Genomic DNA, 27,846 nt, shown 5'->3' with positions numbered 1-27,846 from the left:
CCCTGCTTCCCAGAGCTGGGGGGAGGTCTCTGAGAGGGGGTGGGAAGGAGGGATGAGGGATAGGGATAGGGATGAGGAAAGAGGAGGAGGAGGAGGAGGGCGGATTGAGCGCTTCCTCGGCTCGGCCGCTGCGTCTCCGGGCCCTCTCCCCGCCGGCTCCTGCCTCTGTGGCCATGGACGCGATTATCCTGCAGGAAAAACTGGTGGAGCGTCTGCTGTCTCCCAGGATCAGGAGCAGCCGGGTGAAGGTAGGAGGGGGAGGTCCGGGAGAGGGGGAACCGAGCTGATGGGAACTGGAGGCGAGGTGGCGAGAGAGGGGCGAGCCGAGGGCGCGGGTCGGGAAGAGAGGAAGGGGATGCTGGGAGGAAGCGGGGGTCAGGGGTCACTGGCCGACCCAGGGGGAGAGCGAGGGCGAGAGGGAAGCAAAGGTGATGGAGGGATAGAGGAGATTAGGAGGAGGAGAGGAGGCAAACAGATCAACCTGCAGCCTAAAGTCCGTGCAGGACTCCAGTGGGGTTCAGCTGCAGGGGCGGTTGAGCACTGAAGGACCAACAGTGTAACGAACAGTTGTCTGGATGAAAGCCCTGGAACGGGTGGTTTGGAGGAGAAGAGGCTCCTGGCGTAGGATTAAACAACCCTGGGTGTTTGTATGCTCACGTGTGTGTATGTGTGTGCGTGTATGCGTGTGAATGAGTGTGTGCGCACGTGTCTGTGCATCTGTTTAAGTGTGTATATGTGCGTGTGTGTGTGTGAATTTGAGTATATGAGGGAGTTTGTGTATGAGTGTATACTGTATGCATGTGTATGAGTGTAGATGCATGTGTGTGTGTATGAGTGTTTGTGTGTGTATGCGTGTGTGTGAATGTGTTTGTGTGAGTGTATATGCGTGTGTGTGAATGTGTGTGTGTGTATATACGTGTTTATGAATGTATGAATGTGTGTGTGCTTGTATATGCGTTTTTGTGAGTGTGTGTTATATATGTGTGTGAATGTGTGTGTGTGTGACTGTGTGAGTGAGTGAATGTGTGTGTATATGCATGTGAGTGTATTAGACTGTGTGTGAATGTGTGTGTGTGTGAGAGTATATGCGTATGTGTGTGTGTATGTATAAGAGTGTATGAGTGTGCACGTGTGTGGGTGTATAAGAGTGTATGAGTGTGCATGTGTGTGAGTGTATAAGAGTGTGTGAGTGTATAAGAGTGTGTGAGTGTATAAGTGTGTGTGAGTGTGTAAGAGTGTGTGAGTGTGTAAGAGTGTGTGTGAGTGTATAAGAGTGTATGAGTGTATAAGAGTGTGTAAGAGTGTGTGTGAGTGTGTAAGAGTGTGTGTGAGTGTATAAGAGTGTGTGAGTGTATAAGAGTGTGTGTGAGTGTATAAGAGTGTGTGTGAGTGTATAAGTGTGTGTGAGTGTATAAGAGTGTATGAGTGTATAAGAGTGTGTGTGAGTGTATAAGAGTGTGTGAGTGTATAAGAGTGTGTGAGTGTGTAAGAGTGTGTGTGTGTGTGTGTGTGTGTGGTGTTAAGAGACCCTGAGCTGCTGGCTGCTGGGAGAGCAGGACTCTGGTGCGTCAGACCCGCCAGCCCTCTCCCGTCAAGGCCCTCTCAGTGTCTGCGAGAGGCTGGCAGGAGCAGCCCCGCGGGCCCCAGTGCCAGCTCTTGTTTACAGAGCGGGCCCGCGGGGCTGGCACGGCCCGGTTCCCCTGGCGCCGGGCTGCAGGACGGCGTGTGCGTGGGGGAGCCCCTGAATTAGCCCTGTGTCTCAGTGTGCAGGCTGGAGGAGCCGGCTGTGCCACCAGCCCGTCCTGCGCCCAGCTGCTGCCGCGTCTCAGGGGTACCAGAGCCCCCGACTCACTGGGACTCACTGGGACTCTCACTGGGACTCACTGGGACTCTCACTGGGACTCACTGGGACTCTCTCTGGGACTCACTGGGACTCTCACTGGGACTCACTGGGACTCTCACTGGGACTCTCACTGGGACTCTCACTGGGACTCACTGGGACTCTCACTGGGACTCACTGGGACTCACTGGGACTCTCACTGGGACTCACTGGGACTCTCACTGGGACTCTCACTGGGACTCTCACTGGGACTCACTGGGACTCTCTCTGGGACTCTCTCTGGGACTCTCTCTGGGACTCTCACTGGAACTCACTGGGACTCTCACTGGGGCTCTCACTGGGACTCTCACTGGGACTCACTGGGACTCACTGGGACTCTCACTGGGACTCTCTGGGACTCACTGGGACTCTCACTGGGACTCTCTGGGACTCACTGGGACTCTCACTGGGACTCTCACTGGGACTCACTGGGACTCTCACTGGGACTCCCCTGCACTGAGGCGCTCGTGTAAGAGTTCCAGGTGGGAGGAGGAATTTTCCCCGTCCAGCTCCCTGGGGTGCTCCTCAGCTCATTGACCTGAGGATCTTTGGTCCAGCTGATGCTTGGAGGTTCCCATAAGGCTTGGCAGCTTGTTCCCAGCACCCACCACTCTTTGTGTAGAGACTGGTTTATGCCGATTTCTCTCCTGAGCACAAAGGGGTTCGGTAGGGTCAAAACTGTGAACTGTGAATTTCGAGTGCTTGTGTCGAGTTCCCTTGTAACCTCCTGTGTCCAGGATAGGAGAGATTCCGTTCCTGTGCCCTGTGTGACATTTCCTTTAGACCTGGGCTTATTCTGGCTCCTTTCCTCCAGACCCCTTCTGGGGTGTGATGTCCGGTCTCTCCTGTGGACAGAGTATTCCAGCAGTGGTCTGAGCACTGTGCTGCGCAGCTTTGCCAGTTAGGACATTCTGGGGCGGGACGGCAGTGACTCTCCCAGGTTCGGGACCCGGGGGTCGAGCTGCAGGAAGGATAGTTTTCATTCCAGCTCTACTTTGCTGCTGGGACCCCGCCAGCCATGTGAGGGGTGTCAGGAAGCTGGCCTGCATGGGAAGTGATCGGAAATGATGGATCAGGCAGCTGAAGGCCCTATTCAGCTCTGGTCAATGAGCTCCCTGTTCCGGCCTCTGTGTGTCCACACAGGGCCAGCTCAGCCCATAGAATAAACAGACAGAGAGGGGTTCATCGCTCTCAAAGGCTCCCAGTCTGGCGTAGAAAACGTTCCCCAAGCACAGGCACGAGCCTTTCGTTTCTCGTCAATGCGGCGTCTTGTTGTGTGTGAGGAGCTCTCTGCAGGTGCTACAGGACAAGCCCCTGTGACAGGGGGGTACAGTCCTGGTCCTCAGTGGGGGGGGGGGCAGAGTGTCTGTAGGTTTTCCTTCCAGCACAGCTCTTGGCGAGCTGAACCGGCGGGTTATTTTTCATAACTGGACACATGTAACAGCCTCTCCCTGCTCTTCAGGTGCTGCGGGTTTAGAGGAGGCCGGGGGAAACCTGCAGATATAGCGCCCCCCCCCCCCTCCCAGGACCGGGACTGCACCCCCCCCTCAAAGGGCTGTGTGGAGCGGGCTGGGGCGCTGGGGTGAAAGGGGGTGCCGAGCAGCCCAGGCTGACCCGCTTTCTCTGTTGATAGTCGGTCGAATGCCCAGTTGGCCCGCCTGTCCGCTCTAGACCTGGGTCTGATATCTTCAGGGGTGGCAGTGCAGCGTGTCTCTGGATCGGCCCTGGGCCGGTACATTCTGTATGTCCAACTAAACCCTTTCCAAAGACTGGGGACACCTGGAAGGTACTGATTGCTTTAAGCAAGAGATTTGTTGGACGAGAAGATCTCTGTTCCTCGAAGGCCGTGTGGTATTTAGAGTTTTATTCTCAACAGTCGACACATGACCTGATCTAACAGATCAGCCGCTGAACTGACTGGACTCGGATCACTCCCACGTCTTCAGAAACTGGCGGCTCAGAGGTAAACCCCTAACTCCGGGACGGGGAGTCCTGAGGAGCCGGGATGCAGATCCCAGCTACCATCCCCTCCTGCTCCAGAGCCGACAGCCAGCTCGGTGGTGTCGGGGGTCCAGTGCGCAGCCGACCAGAGACCCCCTGACCATCGAAAGGCGGAGGCCGGGAGCCCTGACGAGTCCGGCTTCAGTCGCAGGATCCATTCAGCACAGTTGATAAATGAAAGTCCTGCGCACTCGGTCCTAACTGTCTGCCTCTCTCTCTCTCTTTTTTTTTGGGGGTGCCAGGAGAAGCAGTATGTGGGGTTCGCCACCCTCCCCAACCAGGTGCACAGGAAATCTGTCAAGAAGGGCTTTGACTTCACTCTCATGGTGGCAGGTGAGAGACCCTTGGTCTTGGTCTGAGCGCTCCGCTGCGTGGCTGTCCTGAGGCGGCTGTCACGCCTCTATGCAGTTTCATGGTGATGTAGTAGTTCAGGAGTAGCGGCTACTGATTGTCTACCTTTCCTGTGGCTCGTGTGCTGCCCAGCCGCGCTGTCAGGGCATAGGTCCCTGGCGCCTGTCAGGCAGCTGAGCTCACCGTCGCCGAACAAGCCTGAGCGTCCTTTCACTGTGGTCACCGGTCCAGTCACCAGTGACTCACGCCTCTCTGGGGGGCAGAGGGGCAGTCTGGGAGATCTGGGGGGCAGAGGGGCAGTCAGCCTGGGAGATCTGGGGGGCAGAGGGGCAGTCTGGGAGATCTGGGGGGCAGAGGGGCAGTCTGGGAGATCTGGGGAGCAGAGGGGCAGTCAGCCTGGGAGATCTGGGGAGCAGAGGGGCAGTCAGCCTGGGAGATCTGGGGGGCAGAGGGGCAGTCTGGGAGATCTGGGGGGCAGAGGATCAGTCTGGGAGATCTGGGGAGCAGAGGGGCAGTCAATCTGGGAGATCTGGGGGGCAGAGGGGCAGTGTGGGAGATCTGGGGGGCAGAGGGGCAGTGTGGGAGATCTGGGGGGCAGAGGGGCAGTGTGGGAGATCTGTGTTAGTCCTGTGTCTAGCTTCAGGCCAGCTTCATGGGCTCCTGTGTTGTTGTTTCCCAGGGGAGTCTGGGCTTGGAAAGTCCACTCTGGTCAACAGCCTGTTCCTCACAGACCTGTACAAGGATAGGAAGCTGCTCAATGCAGAAGGTTGGTGTCTCTCTCTCCTTCCTCTTCTCCTCCTTCCTCCCCCCCTTCTCCTTCCTCACCTCCTCTTGCTCTCCTCCTGCTGTTCCTCTCCTCTTCCTCATCTCCCTCTCCTCCTTCCTCCTCATCATCCTGCTGCCCCGTGACGTGCTCTTGTTTGCGCAGAGCGGATCAGCCAGACGGTGGAGATCACCAAGCACACCGTGGACATCGAGGAGAAGGGCGTGAAGCTGAAGCTCACCATCGTGGACACCCCTGGGTTCGGGGATGCGGTGAACAACACTGAGTGGTGTGTGTCTGCAGCGCCGTGGGGTTCTGGGGTCCCCCAGGCTTGTGGGCCCGTGATGATTCACTGTTGTAGCCTCTGTCACGTGGTCTGAATTACTCCTCAGGCACAGACTGTGCACAACTTGTCTTCTGCTGTGGCATCAGCTGATCGGAAGTGCAGCTCAGTTATGGTGATGAGTTCAAAGGTGCTGGGATTTCATGTAGGTTCAGAATTGAAAGTGTCCCTCCAGCAGTGGTGGAGTGGCAGGGTGGAGGTGAGGGGTTTGACAAGGGTGCAGACTGCAGGGTGAGGGTTTGACGAGGGTGCAGACTGCAGGGTGAGGGTTTGACGAGGGTGCAGACTGCAGGGTGAGGGTTTGACGAGGGAGCAGACTGCAGGATGAGGGTTTGACAGGGGTGCAGACTGCAGGGTGAGGGGTTTGACAAGGGTGCAGACTGCAGGGTGAGGGTTTGACAAGGGTGCAGACTGCAGGGTGAGGGTTTGACGAGGGTGCAGACTGCAGGGTGAGGGTTTGACGAGGGTGCAGACTGCAGGGTGAGGGTTTGACGAGGGTGCAGACTGCAGGGTGAGGGTTTGACGAGGGTGCAGACTGCAGGGTGAGGGTTTGACGAGGGTGCAGACTGCAGGGTGAGGGTTTGACGAGGGTGCAGACTGCAGGGTGAGGGTTTGACGAGGGTGCAGACTGCAGGGTGAGGGTTTGACAAGGGAGCAGACTGCAGGGTGAGGGTTTGACAGGGGTGCAGACTGCAGGGTGAGGGTTTGACGAGGGTGCAGACTGCAGGGTGAGGGTTTGACAAGGGAGCAGACTGCAGGGTGAGGGTTTGACAGGGGTGCAGACTGCAGGGTGAGGGGTTTGACGAGGGAGCAGACTGCAGGGTGAGGGTTTGACGAGGGTGCAGACTGCAGGGTGAGGGTTTGACGAGGGTGCAGACTGCAGGGTGAGGGTTTGACGAGGGTGCAGACTGCAGGGTGAGGGTTTGACGAGGGTGCAGACTGCAGGGTGAGGGTTTGACGAGGGTGCAGACTGCAGGGTGAGGGTTTGACAAGGGAGCAGACTGCAGGGTGAGGGTTTGACAGGGGTGCAGACTGCAGGGTGAGGGTTTGACGAGGGTGCAGACTGCAGGGTGAGGGTTTGACAAGGGAGCAGACTGCAGGGTGAGGGTTTGACAGGGGTGCAGACTGCAGGGTGAGGGGTTTGACGAGGGAGCAGACTGCAGGGTGAGGGGTTTGACGAGGGTGCAGACTGCAGGGTGAGGGTTTGACGAGGGTGCAGACTGCAGGGTGAGGGTTTGACGAGGGTGCAGACTGCAGGGTGAGGGTTTGACGAGGGTGCAGACTGCAGGGTGAGGGTTTGACGAGGGTGCAGACTGCAGGGTGAGGGTTTGACGAGGGTGCAGACTGCAGGGTGAGGGGTTTGACGAGGGTGCAGACTGCAGGGTGAGGGTTTGACGAGGGTGCAGACTGCAGGGTGAGGGTTTGACGAGGGTGCAGACTGCAGGGTGAGGGTTTGACAAGGGTGCAGACTGCAGGGTGAGGGTTTGACGAGGGTGCAGACTGCAGGGTGAGGGTTTGACGAGGGTGCAGACTGCAGGGTGAGGGGTTTGACGAGGGAGCAGACTGTAGGGTGAGGGTTTGACAGGGGTGCAGACTGCAGGGTGAGGGGTTTGACGAGGGTGCAGACTGCAGGGTGAGGGTTTGACGAGGGTGCAGACTGCAGGGTGAGGGTTTGACAGGGGTGCAGACTGCAGGGTGAGGGTTTGACGAGGGTGCAGACTGCAGGGTGAGGGTTTGACGAGGGTGCAGACTGCAGGGTGAGGGTTTGACAGGGGTGCAGACTGCAGGGTGAGGGTTTGACGAGGGAGCAGACTGCAGGGTGAGGGGTTTGACAGTTGTGCAGACTGCAGGGTGAGGGTTTGACGAGGGAGCAGACTGCAGGGTGAGGGTTTGACGAGGGAGCAGACTGCAGGGTGAGGGTTTGACGAGGGTGCAGACTGCAGGGTGAGGGTTTGACAAGGGAGCAGACTGCAGGGAGAGGGGTTTGACAATAGTGCAGACTGCAGGGTGAGGGTTTGACGAGGGTGCAGACTGCAGGGTGAGGGTTTGACAAGGGTGCAGACTGCAGGGTGAGGGTTTGACGAGGGTGCAGACTGCAGGGTGAGGGTTTGACAGGGGTGCAGACTGCAGGGTGAGGGTTTGACGAGGGAGCAGACTGCAGGGAGAGGGGTTTGACAATAGTGCAGACTGCAGGGTGAGGGTTTGACGAGGGAGCAGACTGCAGGGTGAGGGTTTGACGAGGGTGCAGACTGCAGGGTGAGGGTTTGACAGGGGTGCAGACTGCAGGGTGAGGGTTTGACAAGGGTGCAGACTGCAGGGTGAGGGTTTGACAATAGTGCAGACTGCAGGGTGAGGGTTTGACGAGGGAGCAGACTGCAGGGTGAGGGTTTGACGAGGGTGCAGACTGCAGGGTGAGGGTTTGACGAGGGTGCAGACTGCAGGGTGAGGGTTTGACAAGGGTGCAGACTGCAGGGTGAGGGTTTGACGAGGGTGCAGACTGCAGGGTGAGGGGTTTGACGAGGGAGCAGACTGCAGGGTGAGGGTTTGACGAGGGTGCAGACTGCAGGGTGAGGGGTTTGACGAGGGTGCAGACTGCAGGGTGAGGGTTTGACAAGGGAGCAGACTGCAGGGTGAGGGTTTGACGAGGGTGCAGACTGCAGGGTGAGGGTTTGACGAGGGTGCAGACTGCAGGGTGAGGGTTTGACGAGGGTGCAGACTGCAGGGTGAGGGTTTGACGAGGGTGCAGACTGCAGGGTGAGGGTTTGACGAGGGTGCAGACTGCAGGGTGAGGGTTTGACAGGGGTGCAGACTGCAGGGTGAGGGTTTGACAGGGGTGCAGACTGCAGGGTGAGGGTTTGACGAGGGAGCAGACTGCAGGGTGAGGTTTGATAAGGGAGCAGACTGCAGGGTGAGGGTTTGACAAGGGAGCAGACTGCAGGGTGAGGGTTTGACAAGGGTGCAGACTGCAGGGTGAGGGTTTGACGAGGGAGCAGACTGCAGGGTGAGGGTTTGACAAGGGTACAGACTGCAGGGTGAGGGGTTTGACAAGGGAGCAGACTGCAGGGTGAGGGTTTGACAGGGGTGCAGACTGCAGGGTGAGGGTTTGACAAGGGAGCAGACTGCAGGGTGAGGGGTTTGACAAGGGAGCAGACTGCAGGGTGAGGGGTTTGACAAGGGTGCAGACTGCAGGGTGAGGGTTTGACAAGGGAGCAGACTGCAGGGTGAGGGGTTTGACAAGGGTGCAGACTGCAGGGTGAGGGTTTGACGAGGGAGCAGACTGCAGGGTGAGGGTTTGACGAGGGTGCAGACTGCAGGGTGAGGGTTTGACAAGGGTGCAGACTGCAGGGTGAGGGTTTGACAAGGGTGCAGACTGCAGGGTGAGGGTTTGACAGGGGTGCAGACTGCAGGGTGAGGGTTTGACGAGGGTGCAGACTGCAGGGTGAGGGTTTGACAAGGGTGCAGACTGCAGGGTGAGGGTTTGACAAGGGTGCAGACTGCAGGGTGAGGGGTTTGACAAGGGTGCAGACTGCAGGGTGAGGGGTTTGACAAGGGTGCAGACTGCAGGGTGAGGGTTTGACAAGGGAGCAGACTGCAGGGTGAGGGGTTTGACGAGGGAGCAGACTGCAGGGTGAGGGTTTGACGAGGGAGCAGACTGCAGGGTGAGGGGTTTGACGAGGGAGCAGACTGCAGGGTGAGGGGTTTGACAAGGGAGCAGACTGCAGGGTGAGGGTTTGACGAGGGAGCAGACTGCAGGGTGAGGGTTTGACGAGGGAGCAGACTGCAGGGTGAGGGTTTGACGAGGGAGCAGACTGCAGGGTGAGGGGTTTGACAAGGGAGCAGACTGCAGGGTGAGGGTTTGACGAGGGAGCAGACTGCAGGGTGAGGGTTTGACAAGGGTGCAGACTGCAGGGTGAGGGGTTTGACGGGGGTGCAGACTGCAGGGTGAGGGTTTGACGAGGGAGCAGACTGCAGGGTGAGGGTTTGACAAGGCCGTTGTGTTTTGACTTGGCCCTCAGCTGGAAGCCCATCACGGATTACATCGACCAGCAGTTCGAGCAGTACTTCCGGGACGAGAGCGGCCTCAACAGGAAGAACATCCAGGACAACCGTGTCCACTGCTGCCTCTACTTCATCCCGCCCTTCGGACATGGGTGAGCCTCACCCCTGACCTTTGACCCTTCACACTGCCACCGCCTGGTTCAGCACCTCCCCCTGAACCTGGTCGCCCTCTCCTTCGTATCGCCGCTGTGTTCCTTATAATATTTTAGATAGTTGGATTGGGATAACAGTAGGATGTAAATCCGTTTCCAAATTGTCCAGTAAGCGTTGATTATTTCAACTGGCAGTCCAACAGCTTTTATGGTGAGTATCAGACATCTTTTGAGTCATCATAAGATACAGTTTATGATTACTTATTAATAAAGCCCTTCCCTGGTGATCAGAGATGGGAAAGATGATTCTCTCTCCCAGTGACTCCCAGTGACCCCGAGACTTGTGATCTGCTGACAGAGCCAGCCCCTCCTCCCTCCTGCACCTCTGTGGTGTTATAGAGCCCCTCAGTGTAGATTTGAACAAAATGAGCGATTCCTCTCATGCTCAGCCACTAAATGAGCTCACAGGATGGGAGTACTGGTCTATGGACAAGTGCTGTCGGTGGATTATGAGCAGCAGTAAAGAGGTTGAGTGTAATTATAGGGCTCTAGTGTACATTTACAGGGTGCTGTAGGAGTGCTGTGTAATGAATACTGTATGTGTAGGTAGATGTCTGTTATGTAATGTGTAGAAGTCTTGTTTGTATGTTTTGGAGGCTTCTGTCTGTGTAAATCGTAGCTGCTGGGATGAAAGACACGTCTGTCTCTCCCTGTGCTTGGTGCCCAGGCTGCGGCCAGTGGACGTGGAGTTCATGAGAGCCCTGCACGAGAAGGTCAACGTGGTCCCCCTCATCGCCAAGGCCGACTGCCTCACGCCCAGCGAGGTCAAGAAGCTGAAGGACAGGGTGAGAGGGGGCGCCCCCTGGCAGAGCCAGGCCAGTGCACCCACACAGCCGGGGCAGGCCCGCGAGGGGATCCCCCTGTCTCGCGTCAGTGTGGGGGTCCTCTGGCTCAGCCCTTCCCAGTACCTCACTGAACGGGCAGGTTCCCTGTATCAAATCTCAGCTCCTTAAAGACGAACTGTGACACTATTTTTATATTTCCGTGTTTGAAAGAATCAGCATTGCTAAGTGCATTTCAAACCACAGTAAAAGTAAAATGTACCTTGTAAAACCTCCAATTTACATCTCAAAATAGACAAAATTTCCAGGTATGTGCAGTGCTAAGTTCTGAGATTCAGAACGAGGCAACAAAACTTCCGGTAACGTGTTGTGGCCTTATTATATTGTAAACAAGCAGGCTTGTGAATAGAAATATTGCTGTCAACTTCCAGATTGTTTGGACAAACACTATTTACTGGTTAACTCTGCTTGCAGATCACATTGGAACATTTCTGCAGCGAAATGTCTGCAGCACAGCCTGTATTTATTTGCTTTACATCACAGTACATCAGTCATTACAGTGACTAGTGAGCAGGAAGGGCTGCATCACGTCACAGATCACACAAATTCTCGCTCTGGCCCGTGGTGAGGCCAGGGGTTTGCAACACCATGCTAACTAAAAGCACTTTCACAAAGTTCACGATTTTGAGTTTTAATTCGGAATTTGTCAAAATCTTTCTAGAACATCAAAGAATTTATTTTGTTGCCGAGATTTAATATCCGACCTGGGAAACTGGGACTGCGGTTCCCCTTAAAATCGGTCCCCTTCACCCTCTGTCCTTCTCCTCCTGTCCCCCAGATAAGGGAGGAAATCGACAAGTTTGGGATTAAAGTCTACCAGTTCCCAGACTGTGACTCGGACGAGGATGAGGAGTTCAAGCAGCAGGACAAGGAGCTGAAGGTGAGAGGGGTAGGAGGAGGAGAGCAGGCCTGCGCACTGCCCCACCTAGAGGGGACAGGTGACATTGACAAACAGACACTTTCTGCAGCTTTAGCGAAGCCCTCTTGACGAGCTGTGAGCACTGCCCAGCTTCATTTACCCACAGGCATTGTAAACTCCCCTGAGAGCGCAGGCCGCGGGTTCGAGCCGCGCCTGTGTGATTAGCGAGCTGTGTCTGGGACTAGGGTGTGTGAAGCGCAGTGGGACCCCTGAGGACAAAACGCTGGAGTGACCTGCAGGACAGGCGTGTCCATGTGTCTCTCTTGTCTCTCTCGCTCCGGGCAGGAGCCGCTCTGGGTGAGCTGAGCTGTGTTACGGGCGATTCCAAGTGAGACAGGAATGATATATATTGTTAAGGTTTTTTACAGAATCGGTGGCAGGAATTCTGCTGCTGAAGTTTTTCCACTCCTTCCTCCTTCTCACTCTTCCTCCTCTCTCTCCTCTTCCTCCTATTTCTCCTCTCCTCCTCCTCTCCCTCTACTTCTCTTCCTCCTATCTCTGCTCCACTCCTTCCTCTTCCATTCCTCCTCTCTCCCTCCTCTTCCTCCTCGATCCCTCTTCCTCATCCCCTCTCTCTACTCCTCTCCCTTCTTTGTAGGAAAGCACCCCATTCGCTGTCATCGGCAGCAACACCATAGTGGAGACCAAAGGTCAGAGAGTTCGTGGGCGCCTGTACCCCTGGGGTATTGTGGAAGGTAAGACACCTGTCTTTTTCTTCACCTACCTTTGCTCATAGACACATTTACCTCCGAATTCAGGGGTTCCCGAACTGGCTCAGCACAGGAGACCCCATTTCTCTCAGTTCTGCTTTTACCAGATGTGTGTGTGTGTGTGTCTGCAGTGGAGAACCAGTCACACTGTGACTTTGTGAAGCTCAGGAACATGCTGATCCGCACCCACATGCACGACTTGAAGGATGTGACGTGTGACGTCCACTACGAGAACTACCGGGCGCAGTGCATTCAGCAGATGACCAGGTCAGTGCATTCAGCTGATAACCAGGTGCTCAGTGCATTCAGCAGATAACCAGGTGGCCAGTGTATTCAGCAGATAACCAGGTTAGTGCATTCAGCAGATAGCAGGTGGTCAGTGCATTCAGCAGATAACCAGGTGCTCAGTGCATTCAGGAGATAACCAGGCGGTCAGTGTATTTGGCAGATAACCAGGTGGTCAGTGTATTCAGCAGGTGACCAGGTCAGTGCATTCAGCAGATAGCCAGGTGGTCAGTGCATTCAGCAGATAACGAGGTGGTCAGTGTATTCAGCAGGTGACCAGGTCAGTGCATTCAGCAGATAACCAGGTGGTCAGTGCATTCAGCAGATAACGAGGTGGTCAGTGTATTCAGCAGATAACGAGGTGGTCAGTGCATTCAGCAGATGACTAGGTCAGTGTATTCAGCAGATAACCAGGTGGTCAGTGTACTCAGCAGATAACCAGGTCAGTGCATTCAGCAGATAGCAGGTGGTCGGTGTATTCAGCAGATAACCAGGTGGTCAGTGTATTCAGTAGTTGACCAGGTAGTGCGAGGGGACAGGACGATGGTTCCTCTCTACTACTACTACTAATAATAATCATAATCATAATCAGGGTGAGCGCCTCCCATTGGCCCCTCTAACACCTCTTCCAGCAGCAACCTTGTCTTTCCCAAGAGGTCTCCCCTCCAGGTACTGGCCAGGCTCACACCTGCTGAGCTTCAGTGGGCTGCCAGCCGTATTGCAGGGTGATGTACCTGTAGCTGCTGGCCCACTTGAAATTCGTCTGTTCAACCTGAACCTAGCTGTGGTGGCAGGGGTGGGATCTGCACACAGGATTAGGTGGGGTCTGACCTACCCTGATGTAGAAAGCCCCTGCAGTCTGAATTCGGTCTGTCACTTGCACACCTTTCTGCTTTCCTAGCTGACAGGTGGATCCCGATTGCCTGAGGACGAAAACAGAAACCAGGAGTTTTATTGCTCGCAAGACGGCAGCAGTCTGTCTTTGAGATATTTACGCCCTGGGTCCCTGAACCTCCCCCTAATAAGCAGATGTCTCACCACAACACTGAGTTTCTCACTTTCGCTAATGACCATGAGGGTCTAGCCCAAGCCTGGGTAGACAACCTCCCGTTTACACTTCGAGCCTTTGAGCCCTTATGTATGAAACACAGCTTCCAAACAGGTGAAGCTGGTGCTCTAATAACCTGGAGCAAATGTAGCCGATTCGTTTTCTCCTGTTTCTGGAGCGACACCGCCCTCTGGTGGCCGAATCCGGCTTTGACGCTCCAGATCCAGCTTCTCTGTGACACTTGCCCAGTGTATGTGGTTTTAACGCCATCAACCTCTCTCAAGGCTTCGCAGTGTTGCCTCCCTACAGCTGCCTGATCCAGCTGGTGAAGTGATTCGATTAGTGAAAGGAGCGGGTGAATCCCCAGGTGTGAGCTATTTTTACAGATGATGCAGTCAGATCTACAGTATGATCTTAAGAAGCTGGATTTGTGAACTCCCATCCGGGATGAGTCTAGAAGGGCACACAGTTTCACCCGTGATGCTTTTGTGCTCTTAAGTGAAAAATGGATTCAACGCCGCCGAGGGGTGATGAGAAAGCTGACAGCAGACAAATATATCTGTGTCAAACACGAGAGACGCACGCTGTCTCAGCAAGGCTGCAGCAGGGATATTTCTTCTCGAGGTTCGGGGGGCAGCAGTAACTCTGTACTGGGAGCAGTTAGGGCTCCTTCCCAGTCCTGCACTGAGCCCGAGCCTCCCTCCCTCTCTCCTCCTCTCCCCAGTAAACTGACCCAGGACAGCAGGATGGACAGCCCCATTCCCATCCTGCCTCTGCCCACCCCGGACGTGGAGACAGAGAAGCTGATCAAACTGAAGGACGAGGAGGTGAGTGTGGGGACAAGGGGTGTCGGTATCTCTGTGTCGGCATGTCTGTGTGTGTGTGTCAGCGTGTCTGTGTGTGCGTGTATGTCTCTGTGTGTGTGTCAGTGTGCGTGTATATCAGTGTGTGTAGATCAGTGTGTCTGTGTCAGCCTGTCCCTGTGTATATCAGTGTGTGTATATCAGGGTGTATCAGTATGTGTAGATCAGTGTGTGTGTGTCAGCCTGTCCCTGTGTGTATCAGTGTGTGTAGATCAGTGTGTGTGTGTCAGCCTGTCCCTGTGTGTATCAGTGTGTGAGTGTGTGTGTGTGTAGATCAGTGTGTATACCAGTGTGTGTGTGTGTGTGTGTGTGTGTAGATCAGTGTGTGTACCAGTGTGTGTGTGTAGATCAGTGTGTGTGTGTGTGTGTGTGTGTAGATCAGTGTGTGTACCAGTGTGTGTGTGTGTAGATCAGTGTGTGTGTGTAGATCAGTGTGTAGATCAGTGTGTGTACCAGTGTGTGTGTGTAGATCAGTGTGTGTACCAGTGTGTGTGTGTGTAGATCAGTGTGTGTGTGTAGATCAGTGTGTAGATCAGTGTGTGTACCAGTGTGTGTGTGTGTGTGTGTAGATCAGTGTGTGTGTGTAGATCAGTGTGTAGATCAGTGTGTGTACCAGTGTGTGTGTGTAGATCAGTGTGTGTGTGTGTGTGTGTGTGTGTAGATCAGTGTGTGTACCAGTGTGTGTGTACCAGTGTGTGTGTGTGTGTGTGTGTAGATCAGTGTGTGTACCAGTGTGTGTGTGTGTAGATCAGTGTGTGTGTGTAGATCAGTGTGTAGATCAGTGTGTGTACCAGTGTGTGTGTGTGTGTAGATCAGTGTGTGTGTGTAGATCAGTGTGTAGATCAGTGTGTGTACCAGTGTGTGTGTGTAGATCAGTGTGTGTACCAGTGTGTGTGTGTGTGTGTAGATCAGTGTGTGTGTGTAGATCAGTGTGTAGATCAGTGTGTGTACCAGTGTGTGTGTGTAGATCAGTGTGTGTACCAGTGTGTGTGTGTGTGTGTAGATCAGTGTGTGTGTGTAGATCAGTGTGTAGATCAGTGTGTGTACCAGTGTGTGTGTGTAGATCAGTGTGTGTACCAGTGTGTGTGTGTGTGTAGATCAGTGTGTGTGTGTAGATCAGTGTGTAGATCAGTGTGTGTACCAGTGTGTGTGTGTAGATCAGTGTGTGTACCAGTGTGTGTGTACCAGTGTGTGTGTGTGTGTGTGTGTGTGTAGATCAGTGTGTGTACCAGTGTGTGTGTGTAGATCAGTGTGTGTACCAGTGTGTGTGTACCAGTGTGTGTGTGTGTGTGTGTGTGTGTAGATCAGTGTGTGTACCAGTGTGTGTGTGTAGATCAGTGTGTGTACCAGTGTGTGTGTACCAGTGTGTGTGTGTGTGTGTGTGTGTAGATCAGTGTGTGTACCAGTGTGTGTGTGTAGATCAGTGTGTAGATCAGTGTGTGTACCAGTGTGTGTGTGTAGATCAGTGTGTAGATCAGTGTGTAGATCAGTGTGTGTGTGTAGATCAGTGTGTGTACCAGTGTGTGTGTGTGTGTAGATCAGTGTGTAGATCAGTGTGTGTACCAGTGTGTGTGTGTGTGTAGATCAGTGTGTAGATCAGTGTGTGTACCAGTGTGTGTGTGTGTGTAGATCAGTGTGTAGATCAGTGTGTGTACCAGTGTGTGTGTGTGCCCACAGCTCAAGCGGATGCAGGAGATGCTGGAGAGGATGCAGCAGCAGATGCACGAGCAGGAGCAGTGAGCCGCCTCGCCCGTCACGGCAGGAGAAAGACAGACTCCACAGACCAGCGAACCTGGACAGAGCCCCTCGGCGCTGGCCGACCATCTCCTGTAAATATTGCGTGTTTAGTCCATGGTTTTCCCAGGAGCATGTTCTGTGTGTGGTGTCCGGAAGCCTTCACCGGCACAAAACAAGATGGACAAGACCTCCAGCCGACTTTAATCTGTACGTGCCGTCCGTTTTAAAACAACCACGTCGACGAGGAGAATAATCCTGTATGTTCTGATATTTAAACGAGTCTCTATTTATGAATATGCTCAAATGTTTCTTAATGCGCATTCAGGGTCTGGACTGCTCTGAAGAGTTTTTGTGTCCCTCCTGTCCCGTGGTCCGCCGTCTTTGAGAGCTGTGTTGTCAGTTGTGGATCTGTGCCCAGGTCAGCTCTTCTCGTCACCGTGCGAGAGGGAGAAAAGGGGGTCTCGGACCCCCGGGGATCACCTCGAGGTGTTGTGTACAGAAGGGGCCGGACTGACAGGTGCCCCCCGGAGGAGTCCGATCGCCGGAGGGAGCCGTGCTGTGTTCTGAATACTGTGAAGCCCAGACAAGCCAGAACAAGTTTAAACCTTTTAACGCAAGACTGGGAAAACGTCCTGTTTCGAGAGCTGGAATCTAATCGCATTAACTGCTTCGACACTGGCCCTGTCATTCTGTGTCTTTATTTTTTCATGTTTAAATGTGTGAGTGCACTTCTCTGGAGCCCAGGAGCCAGATAGCTACTGGTACCCTACAGTCCTCTTCTGCTGTCATTACCAGATCAGCCAAACGCTACACAATTCACCGTGATCACATTGTGATATTACATATCACCATATCCTATCGTGGTATTTCAGTGCCAAAACACACAAAACTCCCCAACTCACTCCAGAGCTCACCCATTCAGTTAAAATCTTGCATTGCTTGTACAAAAACTTCGCATTCTGGCAACTTAAATTCATTGACCGTGAAAACATGCCAGTCTTTTCAGCTCACACATTCGGTTTCCAGCTCCATGCAAAATAATTTCATACGCAAGATGGAGTCCAACTCAACCCATAATTTGGCCAAGGAAGCCCAGACATTTCCTGTTTATTTCTCTTACAGCGGGCGGCTCTTGTCAGAACAGTTTGGCGGTTTTGGGATGTAGGGTGTCACTTTTACACGCTTGAAGGCAACAGCCCCTCCTTCATTTAATTCCAGCTCATTGCCGGCGCGATTGGATTAACAGTATTACATTTTTAAAACTGGGGTTACAGCTGCATCTGGGCCTCTTGAGTGGAGGTGCTGTATCTGCAAGATACGTTTCGGAGAATGGAGAGAGAAGTGTTAAATTATTCTAGCTAACGTTTAATTAAATAGACTAAGTAATTTATTTGGGTGGTAATTAAACAGGGGGTCCCGAGGACATTGGAGGGGAAGAGTTGGCCTGTTTTCATGCGGTTCGCCCCTGATTGGCCCAGCCGCAGCTGAGAGGACCAATCGCCTGCCTTCCTGTGGCTCTGTATGGGGCAGACTCGCCCGCCTGCCCGTGATCCCAGTGCTTGTGTGTTCTTAGTGTCTCACGCCTTCCCGCCGTCTGGCTCCCAGCGGTTTCCCTTGCTACAGTAGCCCTGCCTGCAGTGCGAGAGCCGTGCACATGTTTGTACCTTAATAAAAAAAAAACTCCTGTCTCCTGAGTTCGTCTGGAGGCTTAATTTCATGGTGTGCGTGAGAGCGTGTTTCCATGAATGTATGACAGTCTGAGTCTGACTGTATATGCGAGAGTGTGTATGTGTGTGTGAGTGTGACTGAGGACTTTTCTGGACACTCCACTCAAAGCACTTCACAGGTATTGAGAAATCCCACAACTGCCACCAGTGTGCAGCCCCACCTGGATGATGCCCCAGTCCTCTCCCCACACACCAGCTCTCAGTGGGGAGGAGAGCAGAGTGATGAAGCCAGTTCAGAGATGGGGGTTATTAGGTGGCCATGACTGGCCAGGACGCCGGGGTAACACCCCTACTCTTTTCAAGAAACACCCTGGGATTTTTAATGACCAGAGAGACAGGACCTCCGTTTTACGTCTCATCCGAAGGATGACACTATTTTACAGTACTGTGTCACTATACTGGGGCATTAGGACCCACACAGACCGCAGGGTGAGCGCCCCCCACTGGCCCCACTAACACCTCTTCCAGCAGCAGCCTCAGCTTTCCCAGGAGTCTCCCCTCCAGGTACTGACCAGGCCCACACCTGATGGGCTTCAATGAGCTGCCGGTGGTGAGTCGCAGGGTGATATAGCTGCTGGTAAATGTATGTACAGTGTGTGTGTGACTGTGTGTGTATGTGTGAGGGTGTGTGTGTGACTGCATGTACGGTAGGTGTGGGAGTGATTGTGTAAGCTTGTGTGTGTGCTGTGGGTTGGCCAGCATGAGGAAGAGACGGTTTCAGCTCTCTGCCGGTTTCTGACATGTCTGTTAACACTGCAGTCGTTCCCAGCTCTCTCCTCAGGAAGAGGCTGTGCTGAGTCACCCCTTATCTGGGCCCAGGCTGCAGATGGAAGTGTCCCTTGCAGTTTCCTCGGGCTTCAGCCATCAGCGTTATCACAGCACCGGCTGTGCCACAGGGCACCGACGCCCGCCGCTGTGTGCGCCTGTCATCACAAACGGGCTCTGTGGCCCTGGATCTGCGCCTGTGGCTGGGAGGTTGCGGGTTCGTATCCCGCGGCCGGCAGAGGAATCCTACTCCTTGGGGCCCCTGAGCAAGGCCCTTCACCCCAACTGCTCCAGGGGTGCCGTATAAATGGCTGACCCTGCGCTCTGACCCCCAGCTTCTGTCCCTGTCTGTGTGTCTCATGGAGAGCAAGCTGGGGTCTGTGAAAAGACAAATTCCTAATGCAAGAAATTGTATAGGGGCCAATAAAGTGATGTTAAACATGGAATGAAACAAATTGAAGTACCAGGCTCTCGAGTGCCACCTACTATACACTAGATGAAACTACAATTTAGTCGAAGACATTAAGAAAAGTTCAAGTAAGTAGGTAATTAACCTTTACTTGTTCCTTGACTAAATTAGTTCCGTTAAGAAAAGTCATACAATTGAAGGCTAAACATCAGGCACTTCAGCAGCCAGCTGGGGGTCAGCAAACATGCCTGAGAAAGTTTCATGTTTTTTTTAGCATTTGGAGGGATTGAGTATTTCCTTCCAGTAGTATTCCAATGCTGGAACTGGGGCTGCTGCACTGAGGCTGTAACACTTTGCAGTGTGAATTCCTGCCCTCATTTCGTCAGAGGAGCTGCCCGAGACAGAGCCACATCATGAATAACCGCTCAGGACATCAGGAGCTGTGAGCTCCTGCCAGTTCCTGGGGCTCCCAGTCTGCGATCTGTGTGTTTCCCTCCCTGCGGCCGCCTGTCAGTGTGTCAGGGGCTTATCTCTCTCCCCCAGCTGTTTCTCTGTCACGGAGACAGCTGTACCAGCCGTCCTCCTTCCAGAAGCACAGCAACTCCGTCTGCAGCAACATCGGCTCAAGTGAGTACAACTGCTCTCCCAGCCTCTTTTCTCCGGGCTGTAGATTTTATTTTCATTTCACAGGCGCATCTCGTAAGCGGGATCGTGCGCACATGCCGTCTTCCCCAGTGTCTGAGTTGAAGCGTGAGGACAAGGGCAGGAGCTGCGTCCCCCTGGCTGCCACCAAACGCACATTTACAGAGTTTCAGAAACACAGAATTTGCCGGGGGAATTGTTTTCTCTAATATGGACGGGTAAAAACAGAAGTGGCTGGTCTTTGGCGGAAAGGGACAGGGTGGTCTTTGAAACCTGAGTGTCGATCTGCCCCCGACTTTGTGTCGCCTGCGTTCCTACGCCTCACGGGTCTCTCGGTACGCCAGAGCTGCGCAGTGTGAAAGACCAAGCTGGGCCGTGGCGCCCCCCCCGCCCCGTATCCGGGCCCGATCGGGAGTGTCCTGCCCCGGTTCTGCTTCTATAGAGCTGAGGCGTCTTCTGGATCTCCGTCCCGCTCTGAATGGCTTCCTGAGTGGTTTCATGAAGAGAGGTCAACATGCCTGAGCCAGCAGCCGTCTCACCCTGCAGCTCCCAGCTGAAGCTCTGGAGCTCACTGAACTCCCTGAACTCCCTGAAGCCCAGCAGGGTGAGCCTGGTCAGTACCTGGAGGGGAGACTCCTGGGAAAGCTGAGGCTGCTGCTGGAAGAGGTGTTAGTGGGGCCAGCAGGGGGCGCTCACCCTGCGGTCTGTGTGGGTCCTAATGCCCTGAGGACACTGTACTGTAAAAAGGTGCTGTCCTTTGGATGAGACTTAAACTGAGGTTCTGCAATCTGCACTATTTGCGTGATCTACCATGTTTTTTTTTCTCACTACCACATATCTATTGTTCTCCACAACATGATTATTTTTCTGGCTGTTGTCATTTGGAATGTGCTGTCTACGTTGTGTGGTGTTGTCGGCTGTACTGCGTATGTCCCAGGAGATCAGTGAGAGGACGGATTCCAACGTACAAGTACATATGGCTATAAACTTCTCTGCTGAACTACTCTACTCTGTCGAGATCTCTGCTCGCCCGCCCCTTGAAGCCCAGACTGGTAAACTGGCAGGGCTGGGGCTCTTCCAAGATGGGTGAGACCATCGGGGCTCAGCGAGGCTCATGGCAGCGCAAGACAAGCTGCCCAATGGGACACACGCACACACGCAGATCGCAGCAGAGCCCGGGTGGCTGGCAAGGCTGCTGGTATTTATCAAGTCCTTCTTTCTCCTTTCGCCTCAGACAGTAAGGGTCAGGGCATCTCTTTGTGCCCTGGTTAAAAAAAGCTCAGATTGCCGTGAAAGTCCCTGGCAATACTGTTAGCACAACCTCGGCAAGTAATAATAATAATAATAATAAAAAACTTTATTTTATATAGCGCATTTAAAGGTGGCTTTTCAAAGCGCTTTACAGAATGACAACAACAATAAATAAAAAGAATACTCAAGATAAAACACAATTACAATATACAGAGGAGACCATGGATGGTGCTACTAAGAAAAGCAGAGGGGTGAAGAATAGAACCAGTTAAGTAAAGGCTTTTCTAAAGAAGAGGGTTTTGAGTCTGGATTTGAAGGAGTTTAGAGAAGGTGACTATCTGATATCCTTGGGGAGAGAGTTCCAGAGCTTGGGGGCATAACAGGAGAAGGCCCTGTCACCCATAGACTGTAGACCGGCTTGGGGGGACACTAAGGAGACCAGAATTTGAAGAGCGAAGGTTGTGAGGTGGGGAGTAGGGCGATAGTAGCTCAGACAGGTACTGAGGTGCCAAGCTATGCAGAGCCTTATAGGTGAAGTAAACTTTAGGAAAAGCTTCTATCAGTTAATTGTTAGTAATTGCTGGCTGCAGGTATTCCCACTGATATTTTTGATGAGCGCAGAGTACTGTGTGGACCACTCTGAGTATCTGTGCAGCTCTCTCAGTACCAGGCCTGCTGGTATCACGACGTGTTAATCAGGCCCCTGTGCAGACGGTAGAATCCGGAAGGGAGTGAAACAGACACGGGGGAGAAGACTAGGAGCGGGGCTGGTAGACGAACAGGGGGGCGTGGCGATGGTGCGCTGGTGTTCAGGGGGGGGAAGGGGCGTGGTCCAAAGGGAGTCCGAGGGAAATCCAGGGTGAAAGCAAGAGTCCAGAACCGGGTGATCCATACAGGACAGAGTGGACAAGGTTTAAAAACCGGAGCGGGATCCGGTGCTGGGACGGGGAATAAAAAGGGATAACAAAGGAAAGGGCTGAGACAGGAGGGCAGTGCAAAAACTAAGGTTGCTGCTGGAAGAGGTGTTAGTGGGGCCAGCAGGGGGCACTCACCCTGCGGTCTATGTGGGTCCTGATGGGTATAGTGACGGGGACACTATACTGTAAAAACAGGCGCCGTCCTTCGGATGAGATGTAAAACCGAGATCCTGACTTTCTGTGGTCATTAAAAATCCCAGGGCGTTTCTCGAAAAGAGTAGGGATGTAACCCCCCACTGTCCTGGCCAGATTTCCCATTGGCCCTTACCAATCATGGCCTCCTAATAACCCCCATCTGTGAACAGGCTTCATTACTCTGCTCTCCTCCCCACTGAGAGCTGGTGTGTGGGGAGCGTTCTGGCGCACTATGGCTGCCGTCGCATCACCCAGGTGGGGCTGCACACTGGTGGTGGTGGAGGGGAGACCCCATTACCTGTGAAGCGCTTTGAGTGGACTGTCCAGAAAAGTGCTATATAAGTGTAAGCAATTATTATTGTTATTATTAAAAAAATGAACTAAAACAAGACAGAGCGGGAGCACTTCCCATCGTGACAGCTGGGACTGGATCCAAATAAAGATCCTCCGGGGCGCACAGAGCCCACATGTTCCCCCAGCACAAACAGTGAAAGACGAGCCAGAGGCTGAGAGTGGAAACTATGTGCAAGTGTCTTTAAAACTGAGAGCAGCAGCCAGTTCTGTACACAGAGGGTTGTGGGAGTGTGGAACAAGCCGTCCACTGTCAGGTGGGTGAAGCCCATGCCCTGGTTTCTTTCAGGAAACCACATGGCCTCCTCTGGTTTGTCACCTTGTGTAAACCTCTCCACCTCCGGCGCAGGTCCGACTGGAGAATGAAAGGCGGTGCCAGGCTGTTCCAGCTCCTTGCTGCCCTGCTCCCCCTGCTGGTCACGGAGGGCTGCCCGGCCCCCTGCACCTGCCGGCGCGGGACGGTGGACTGCAGCGGCCGCCACCTGCGGACCGACGGCCTCCCCGCCGCCTTCCCCAGCGACGCCACGCGGATACGTCTCCACGACAACCGCCTCAGCTCCATCCCCGCCGGGCTGTTCGACCGCCTGCCCGTCCTGCAGGGGGTGTCCCTGCACGGCAACCCGTGGGCCTGCGACTGCGGCCTGCTGTACCTGCGCGCCTGGCTGCTCAGGCAGGAGCACCGGGGGCTGTACAGGAACGTCACCTGCAGCTCCCCCCCGGGCCTGCGGGGGCGGCTGGTCATGTACCTGGCGGAGGAGGAGGTCCTGTCGTCTTGCCAGTACTGGTACTGCGACCTGGCCGTGCTGACGCAGGCCTGCCTCTTCCTCTTCGTCCTGCTGCAGGCCGTGCTGCTGGTGCTCGTCGTCGTCTTCCTGCGGCGCTTCCACAGGCTGGCGGAGGCGGCGCGCGGGGGGCCGGAGGAGAGCTCCCCCGCAGACGCGGACCGCCCCTGGCTGAAGGCCAGGACTGAGTGAGGCGCCGGGGGGAGGGTTCCAGCGCGGAGCACAGCCTCAAGGCTGCTGCGATCTGCTGCCTCCCTGGACGCTTTCGGGCACCAGAGCCTCAGCACGCCGATAAAGGCTTCTGCTCCCATGCACACACACACACAAACAACGCCACTAGCCTCTCCCGTTGATACTAATACTAATACTAATATTATCATTAAGGTCACTGCCCCACTGTGGCTTTTTGCTTGCTTGGACCTGCGGATTCACTTCCAGGTCATGCCTGCTTGGCGGAGTGGTGGCTCTATGGCTCTAAGGATCTGCGCCTGTGGCTGGGAGGTTGCTGGTTCAAATCCTGTGGCCGGCAGAGGAATCCTACTCCGTTGGGCCCCTGAGCAAGGCCCTTCACCCCAACTGCTCCAGGGGTGCTGTATAAATGGCTGATCCTGCACTCTGACCCCCAGCTTTTCTCCCTGGCTGTGTGTCTCATGGAGAGCAAGCTGGGGTGTGTGAAAAGATGAATTCCTAATGCAAGAAATTGTATAGGGCTAATAAAGTGATGTTATGTTATGTCAGGGTGGGAGGGGAGGGCATGGCCTAAGTGGTCCCGGTCACCCTTCTGTCTGCCGGCTTTATTTCCAGCTCAGATCCCAAATTGTTTAATCCAGTCCTTAATCGAAACCAAGATCCTGGCAGTCTGAACTCTGAACTGTTTTGAGCTGACGAGGTTCCTGTTACAGATTTATAAGAAAACCCGTCGAATAACTGCGACATTGGTGCAAAGCTTTACCACCTGAAAAATGATTCCACAGCCCTGATTGGCCAAAAATTGCCAGGTTTAATTAAAGGACAGAGAAAACAGCTGGAAAGAAAACCAGCAGAGCTGGGAGTCTCGAATACTCCTTGTTCCCTCTTATCATTAGCAAAAAAGTAATCAAAGCCCAAAGCCCTTAATCACATTATCAATCTCGTCAGGTTTAAAGCACAGAGACAATGTTACAGTATTACCTTCGTGCCCAAAGTGAAGGTGTATGTTGCTGTGCTAGAGTTCGTACAGACATGTTCGCCCGAGAGGAAGCTGCTCTTCCTCTGTGGTGATCACGCCTCTTGTGCTGCAGGTCGGTTTTGAAAACGGTTGAAGTGAAACACGCCTGTGCGCTACAGGTGGGAGCGAGGCCATTCAGCAACACTCTCGATCCCGAGTCCAGGAGAGTGCCCACTCTTCCGCGCGCTATAGCTGTCTTCAGTGTGAGGCGGAGACACCGTATTCGCCCCTGACGCACTGAGACAAGAAGTGGCTCAATGACGTCAATTAAAGTGGGACTGGGGAGGAAACGTCCCCCGTGTGATCAGGTCGGCATTCGGGGTGATCTTCCAGGTGATTTTCTAGTAAACAACATGCTAAAGCCATGACTCATTGTTACGTCCCAGTGTGTGGTCTATGTGTGTCTGTTGTTATGTTCCACACTGCTGACTTTGACTGTTCTTCCTCCCCCATTGGTCCATCATTACACCAGTTTCCGTATGACATCATCTTCAATTAGCTTCTCGACCAATCACAGCTCATCTTATTCAGTATAAAACATGGAGGTTCTCAGAAGGAAGAGGCCTTTTGTTTGACTTTGGTCCTGCTCGGCACCTTGCCCAAACTTATTGTATCAGCCTCTGTGTTCTTTTGTACCCTGTTACTTGTCTACTCTCGTTTGTGTTCGTAGTTCACTTGTGTATTTGTGTGAACTTTTGTGTATAGAGTTAGTTTAGGGTTGTTGGGTACATTTTACACACACGTAGCTGATTCTTGTATGAGTCACACTAGTTTAGTACGGGTGAGTGCCGTTTGTCTTGTATGGTTTTGGGTAGTCAGTGGAGGCTAGCTAGGGTGTTGAAGACGCCGAAGACCGTGTGTTTCGGGTTTTCTTTTGTAGTGTGGTCAGCTTTCCCTCACTTTCTTAGCCAGCTCCATTTTGTTTATTTATTTTCTTTGGCACCACTCTAGTTCCCTTACCCTGTGTGTTATTGTGTCCAATTACAAACCAGTCACTTATTCAACTTATAATCATCACTCTTGCACTGACCCTTGTTATCACACTTCCTAGTCCCTCACCAGAACCCACCTGCTTCCAAAAACTATCCTAAATGTTACACCCCTTTACCCCTAGACACTTGAGGTTGTAACACTCATGCAAAGAAAACCTACAATAACTGTGCAGGGGCTTAAAAGTGGTTGGTCTGATGCTTTCGACACGAGGAATGAAGTCCCCCGGATCTCTGGATAGCTCCACAGGGCTGAGCCTGATCGCTGTGCTTCTACAATCCCCTGGTTGGGAGTTAAATGAAATATCAGCAGTTAACTGCAGCACCTTGCAGCAACCAGAATGATGTTACAGGACTTTAGAAACCTGACCAGGGCTACGACAGGCTCTGCTCCATCCGGGTGCCAGGATCCAGTGTGTGGGCACTGTGAAGATCTCACTGGGAAATGTGGGAGAAGCACAACGCCTGGAATTCCGAGTCTTGCCCCCTCTTGTGGTTACAGCAGGAAGGAGGCTCGTGTGGCTTCCCCAGCTTGTCAACAGCTACTCCGACTTGTTCAATCCAAGTCGTAACCTTCAGTTGTTTTATATGTGCCTGCCCTTTCCTTAATAAATCACATTGATCCCTGTGTTTTTCGGTCTTGATTTCCTCCACTTATCTCCTTGAACAGCTCAAAGAAACAGGGACCAGCTGCACATTTAAAAAATAAGCTCATCACACCACCATCCATTACAATGATAATTCCTGATAGAACAATGATGCCTCACATTTATATAGCACTTTCCATCCCAAATGATCCCTATAATTTCTATGGAGGTTCATTTGTTGGGATCTGGAAACCCGTGGAATTGTACTAAGGCAGTTTCCTATGTGCGTGTAACCCACGTTTGTTACTCAGACCTGAAGAGACGAGCGGGATCAATTGTACTCAAACCGCATTTTTATCATACACTAAAATGCATTTTTTATCTACTATCTATTAATGTATCCATGTTCATGATGGAAAGGGCATAAATTAAGTCATTGAACAAACATACTTTTTTTGTCATTTGGCGTACACTTGGGACACCATGTTACCAAGTCCCGGTTTTCAATTAGTTTTTTCTTGGTTTAGGCGTTGATATGTTTACAGCGTGTTCATTAGGTGCTGTAGCCTCGTTTGGAATCTAATTCTGGGGTTAAAAGCTGCCCACATGATAACAACACCTGGCGTACTGCGCCAGCATCCAGAATTATCCCCCTGGTGCAGCAGGGCAGCTTGGGGTCCCCCAGGTGGGGCAGGGCTGTGGGACCCCTCCTCTATGTGCAACGCTGTGGGATGGAAAATAATCAAAATAATAATAAGAAGAATTCATCAGGAATTGACCGAGCAGTTTAGTCCATAAGTAAAATAATTATTCATAGCCCCCAGCTTGTAAGGGAGTAATTTCTGCAGAATATTGCCAAGCGGTTTGTATAATTAGACTGAAGGCATGTGAAGACTTTATTCTCTGGCCCAGCTTTAGCGAAGAGAGTAATAATCCAGGCACGCTTGGTTTAACAAATATTATTAACAATGACAATAAACACAGCAAAACATACAACACACAAGTTACTAAATTTACTGTACATTACGTACAAACAAGGCGCTTCGGAGGCCTAACATTCTCATCAGCCGGAAAACCCCAGACTGCGACCGAGTATGGAAGACTTAAATAATTAATAGGTTTATTCCATGCTGAAAAAAAGAAGAAAGAGAACACAACGTTTCGGCCTGGAGGAGCCTTCTTCAGGTGTGAGAGAGACAGGGCAGTAGGCAAAGGTAAAGTAGTGGGAGAACAAATGTCCACAATAAGAGAAACGCTGCCCTCTTAACAAATGCAATACAACCTATCATTGAATCTCTCTCTCTGCAGACCTGCCACAAAATAAATGGGAGCCTATCTCCCTATTTTAAAAATGCACCCACAAGCAGGAAGGACTTTTCTAACTGAGGTAGCTTTTAACCAGGAAACCCAAGTTCCGTAAAAACACAGAATAGCAGCTCTCTCTAGCAGGGTTAGGTCCTTAGGTCCAGTCAGGTTTGGTTTGGATGATCATGAAGTAGGGGCTCACGCCTGGCGCAAGCTTCAAGTCCCCACTCCTCCAGATTCCCCTCCCTCTTCTTGATCTCCCCTTCTGTGCTCTTAATGTGATCTTACATGATGTGTTTGCTCATGGTCACTCATTAACCCACAACTTAATTACCTAGGTAACACCATGGTCAACGTTACCATAGTTTGTGCTCGGGGACCCCCCCCAACACACCTTACCAGCCACTCCTCTGCTTTGAGCTGGAAGTGTTTACTCTGCCAAAATTTATCTCAACTCTTAGAGACACTTCCTAGTCACTCGACAATCATAACGATTATAATAATTAGGAGTCAATATATTATTAATAAGTGTCTAATATTTAATAACAATAATAATTATTGTTATTATTTGCAATTAATAAGATGTCGCCAATACTAGGAAGACGTTTGAGGGAAAAAATGAATTTGAGAAAAATGTTGCACCTCCCCGTCGGGGAATCGAACCCCGGTCTCCCGCGTGACAGGCGGGGATACTCACCACTATACTAACGAGGAGCGGGCTGAGAGCAGCGGCCCCGTTTCTGGCTTTAAACCTTTACGCGTGGAGA

The 27,846-nt window shown here is 52.9% G+C and overlaps 2 protein-coding genes and 1 non-coding gene across 4 annotated transcripts; 2 read left to right on the top strand and 1 right to left on the bottom strand.

The window, feature by feature from the left end:
- Positions 1-56: 56 nt before the first annotated feature.
- On the top strand, positions 57-17,646 carry septin5a (septin 5a). The gene is made up of 11 exons (XM_088618306.1): positions 57-248; positions 4,123-4,213; positions 4,911-4,997; positions 5,160-5,283; positions 9,354-9,488; positions 10,216-10,333; positions 11,169-11,270; positions 11,908-12,004; positions 12,151-12,286; positions 14,077-14,179; positions 15,893-17,646. The coding sequence occupies exons 1-11, from the start codon at positions 72-74 to the stop codon at positions 15,953-15,955; spliced, it is 1,233 nt and encodes a 410-aa protein (XP_088474432.1). The 5' UTR covers positions 57-71; the 3' UTR covers positions 15,956-17,646.
- Positions 17,647-19,334: 1,688 nt separating this feature from the next.
- Positions 19,335-25,815, top strand: gp1bb (glycoprotein Ib platelet subunit beta). Of its 2 annotated transcripts, none has more exons than XM_088618312.1 (2): positions 19,335-19,480; positions 22,559-25,815. In XM_088618312.1, exon 2 carries the CDS (start codon positions 22,572-22,574, stop codon positions 23,181-23,183), a length of 612 nt encoding a protein of 203 aa, XP_088474438.1. In that variant the 5' UTR covers positions 19,335-19,480; positions 22,559-22,571; the 3' UTR covers positions 23,184-25,815. The 2 variants fall into 2 exon arrangements, with proteins under 2 accessions (XP_088474438.1, XP_088474437.1); XM_088618311.1 differs by lacking the exon at positions 19,335-19,480 and adding an exon at positions 20,122-20,693.
- Positions 25,816-27,721: 1,906 nt separating this feature from the next.
- trnad-guc (transfer RNA aspartic acid (anticodon GUC)) lies at positions 27,722-27,793 on the bottom strand. The gene has a single exon. It is a non-coding gene; the product is annotated as a tRNA-Asp (tRNA).
- Between the last annotated feature and the right edge of the window lie 53 nt (positions 27,794-27,846).

Source organism: Lepisosteus platostomus, chromosome 24 (genome assembly GCF_059453375.1).
Source record: "Lepisosteus platostomus isolate fLepPlt1 chromosome 24, fLepPlt1.hap1, whole genome shotgun sequence".
NCBI classification, from domain to species: Eukaryota; Metazoa; Chordata; class Actinopteri; order Semionotiformes; family Lepisosteidae; genus Lepisosteus; species Lepisosteus platostomus.
Note: the sequence above shows the minus strand (reverse complement) of the source record. Positions and strands in the feature narration are given on the sequence as shown.

Coding starts and splice junctions, on each gene's coding strand:
- septin5a (XM_088618306.1), top strand. CDS start 72: ATGAGGAAAGAGGAGGAGGAGGAGGAGGGCGGATTGAGCGCTTCCTCG. Junction 9,489..10,215: donor ATCCCGCCCTTCGGACATGG/GTGAGCCTCACC, acceptor CTTGGTGCCCAG/GCTGCGGCCAGTGGACGTGG. Junction 14,180..15,892: donor TCAAACTGAAGGACGAGGAG/GTGAGTGTGGGG, acceptor GTGTGCCCACAG/CTCAAGCGGATGCAGGAGAT.
- gp1bb (XM_088618311.1), top strand. CDS start 20,578: ATGGGTGAGACCATCGGGGCTCAGCGAGGCTCATGGCAGCGCAAGACA. Junction 20,694..22,558: donor GGTGGCTGGCAAGGCTGCTG/GTATTTATCAAG, acceptor CCTCCGGCGCAG/GTCCGACTGGAGAATGAAAG.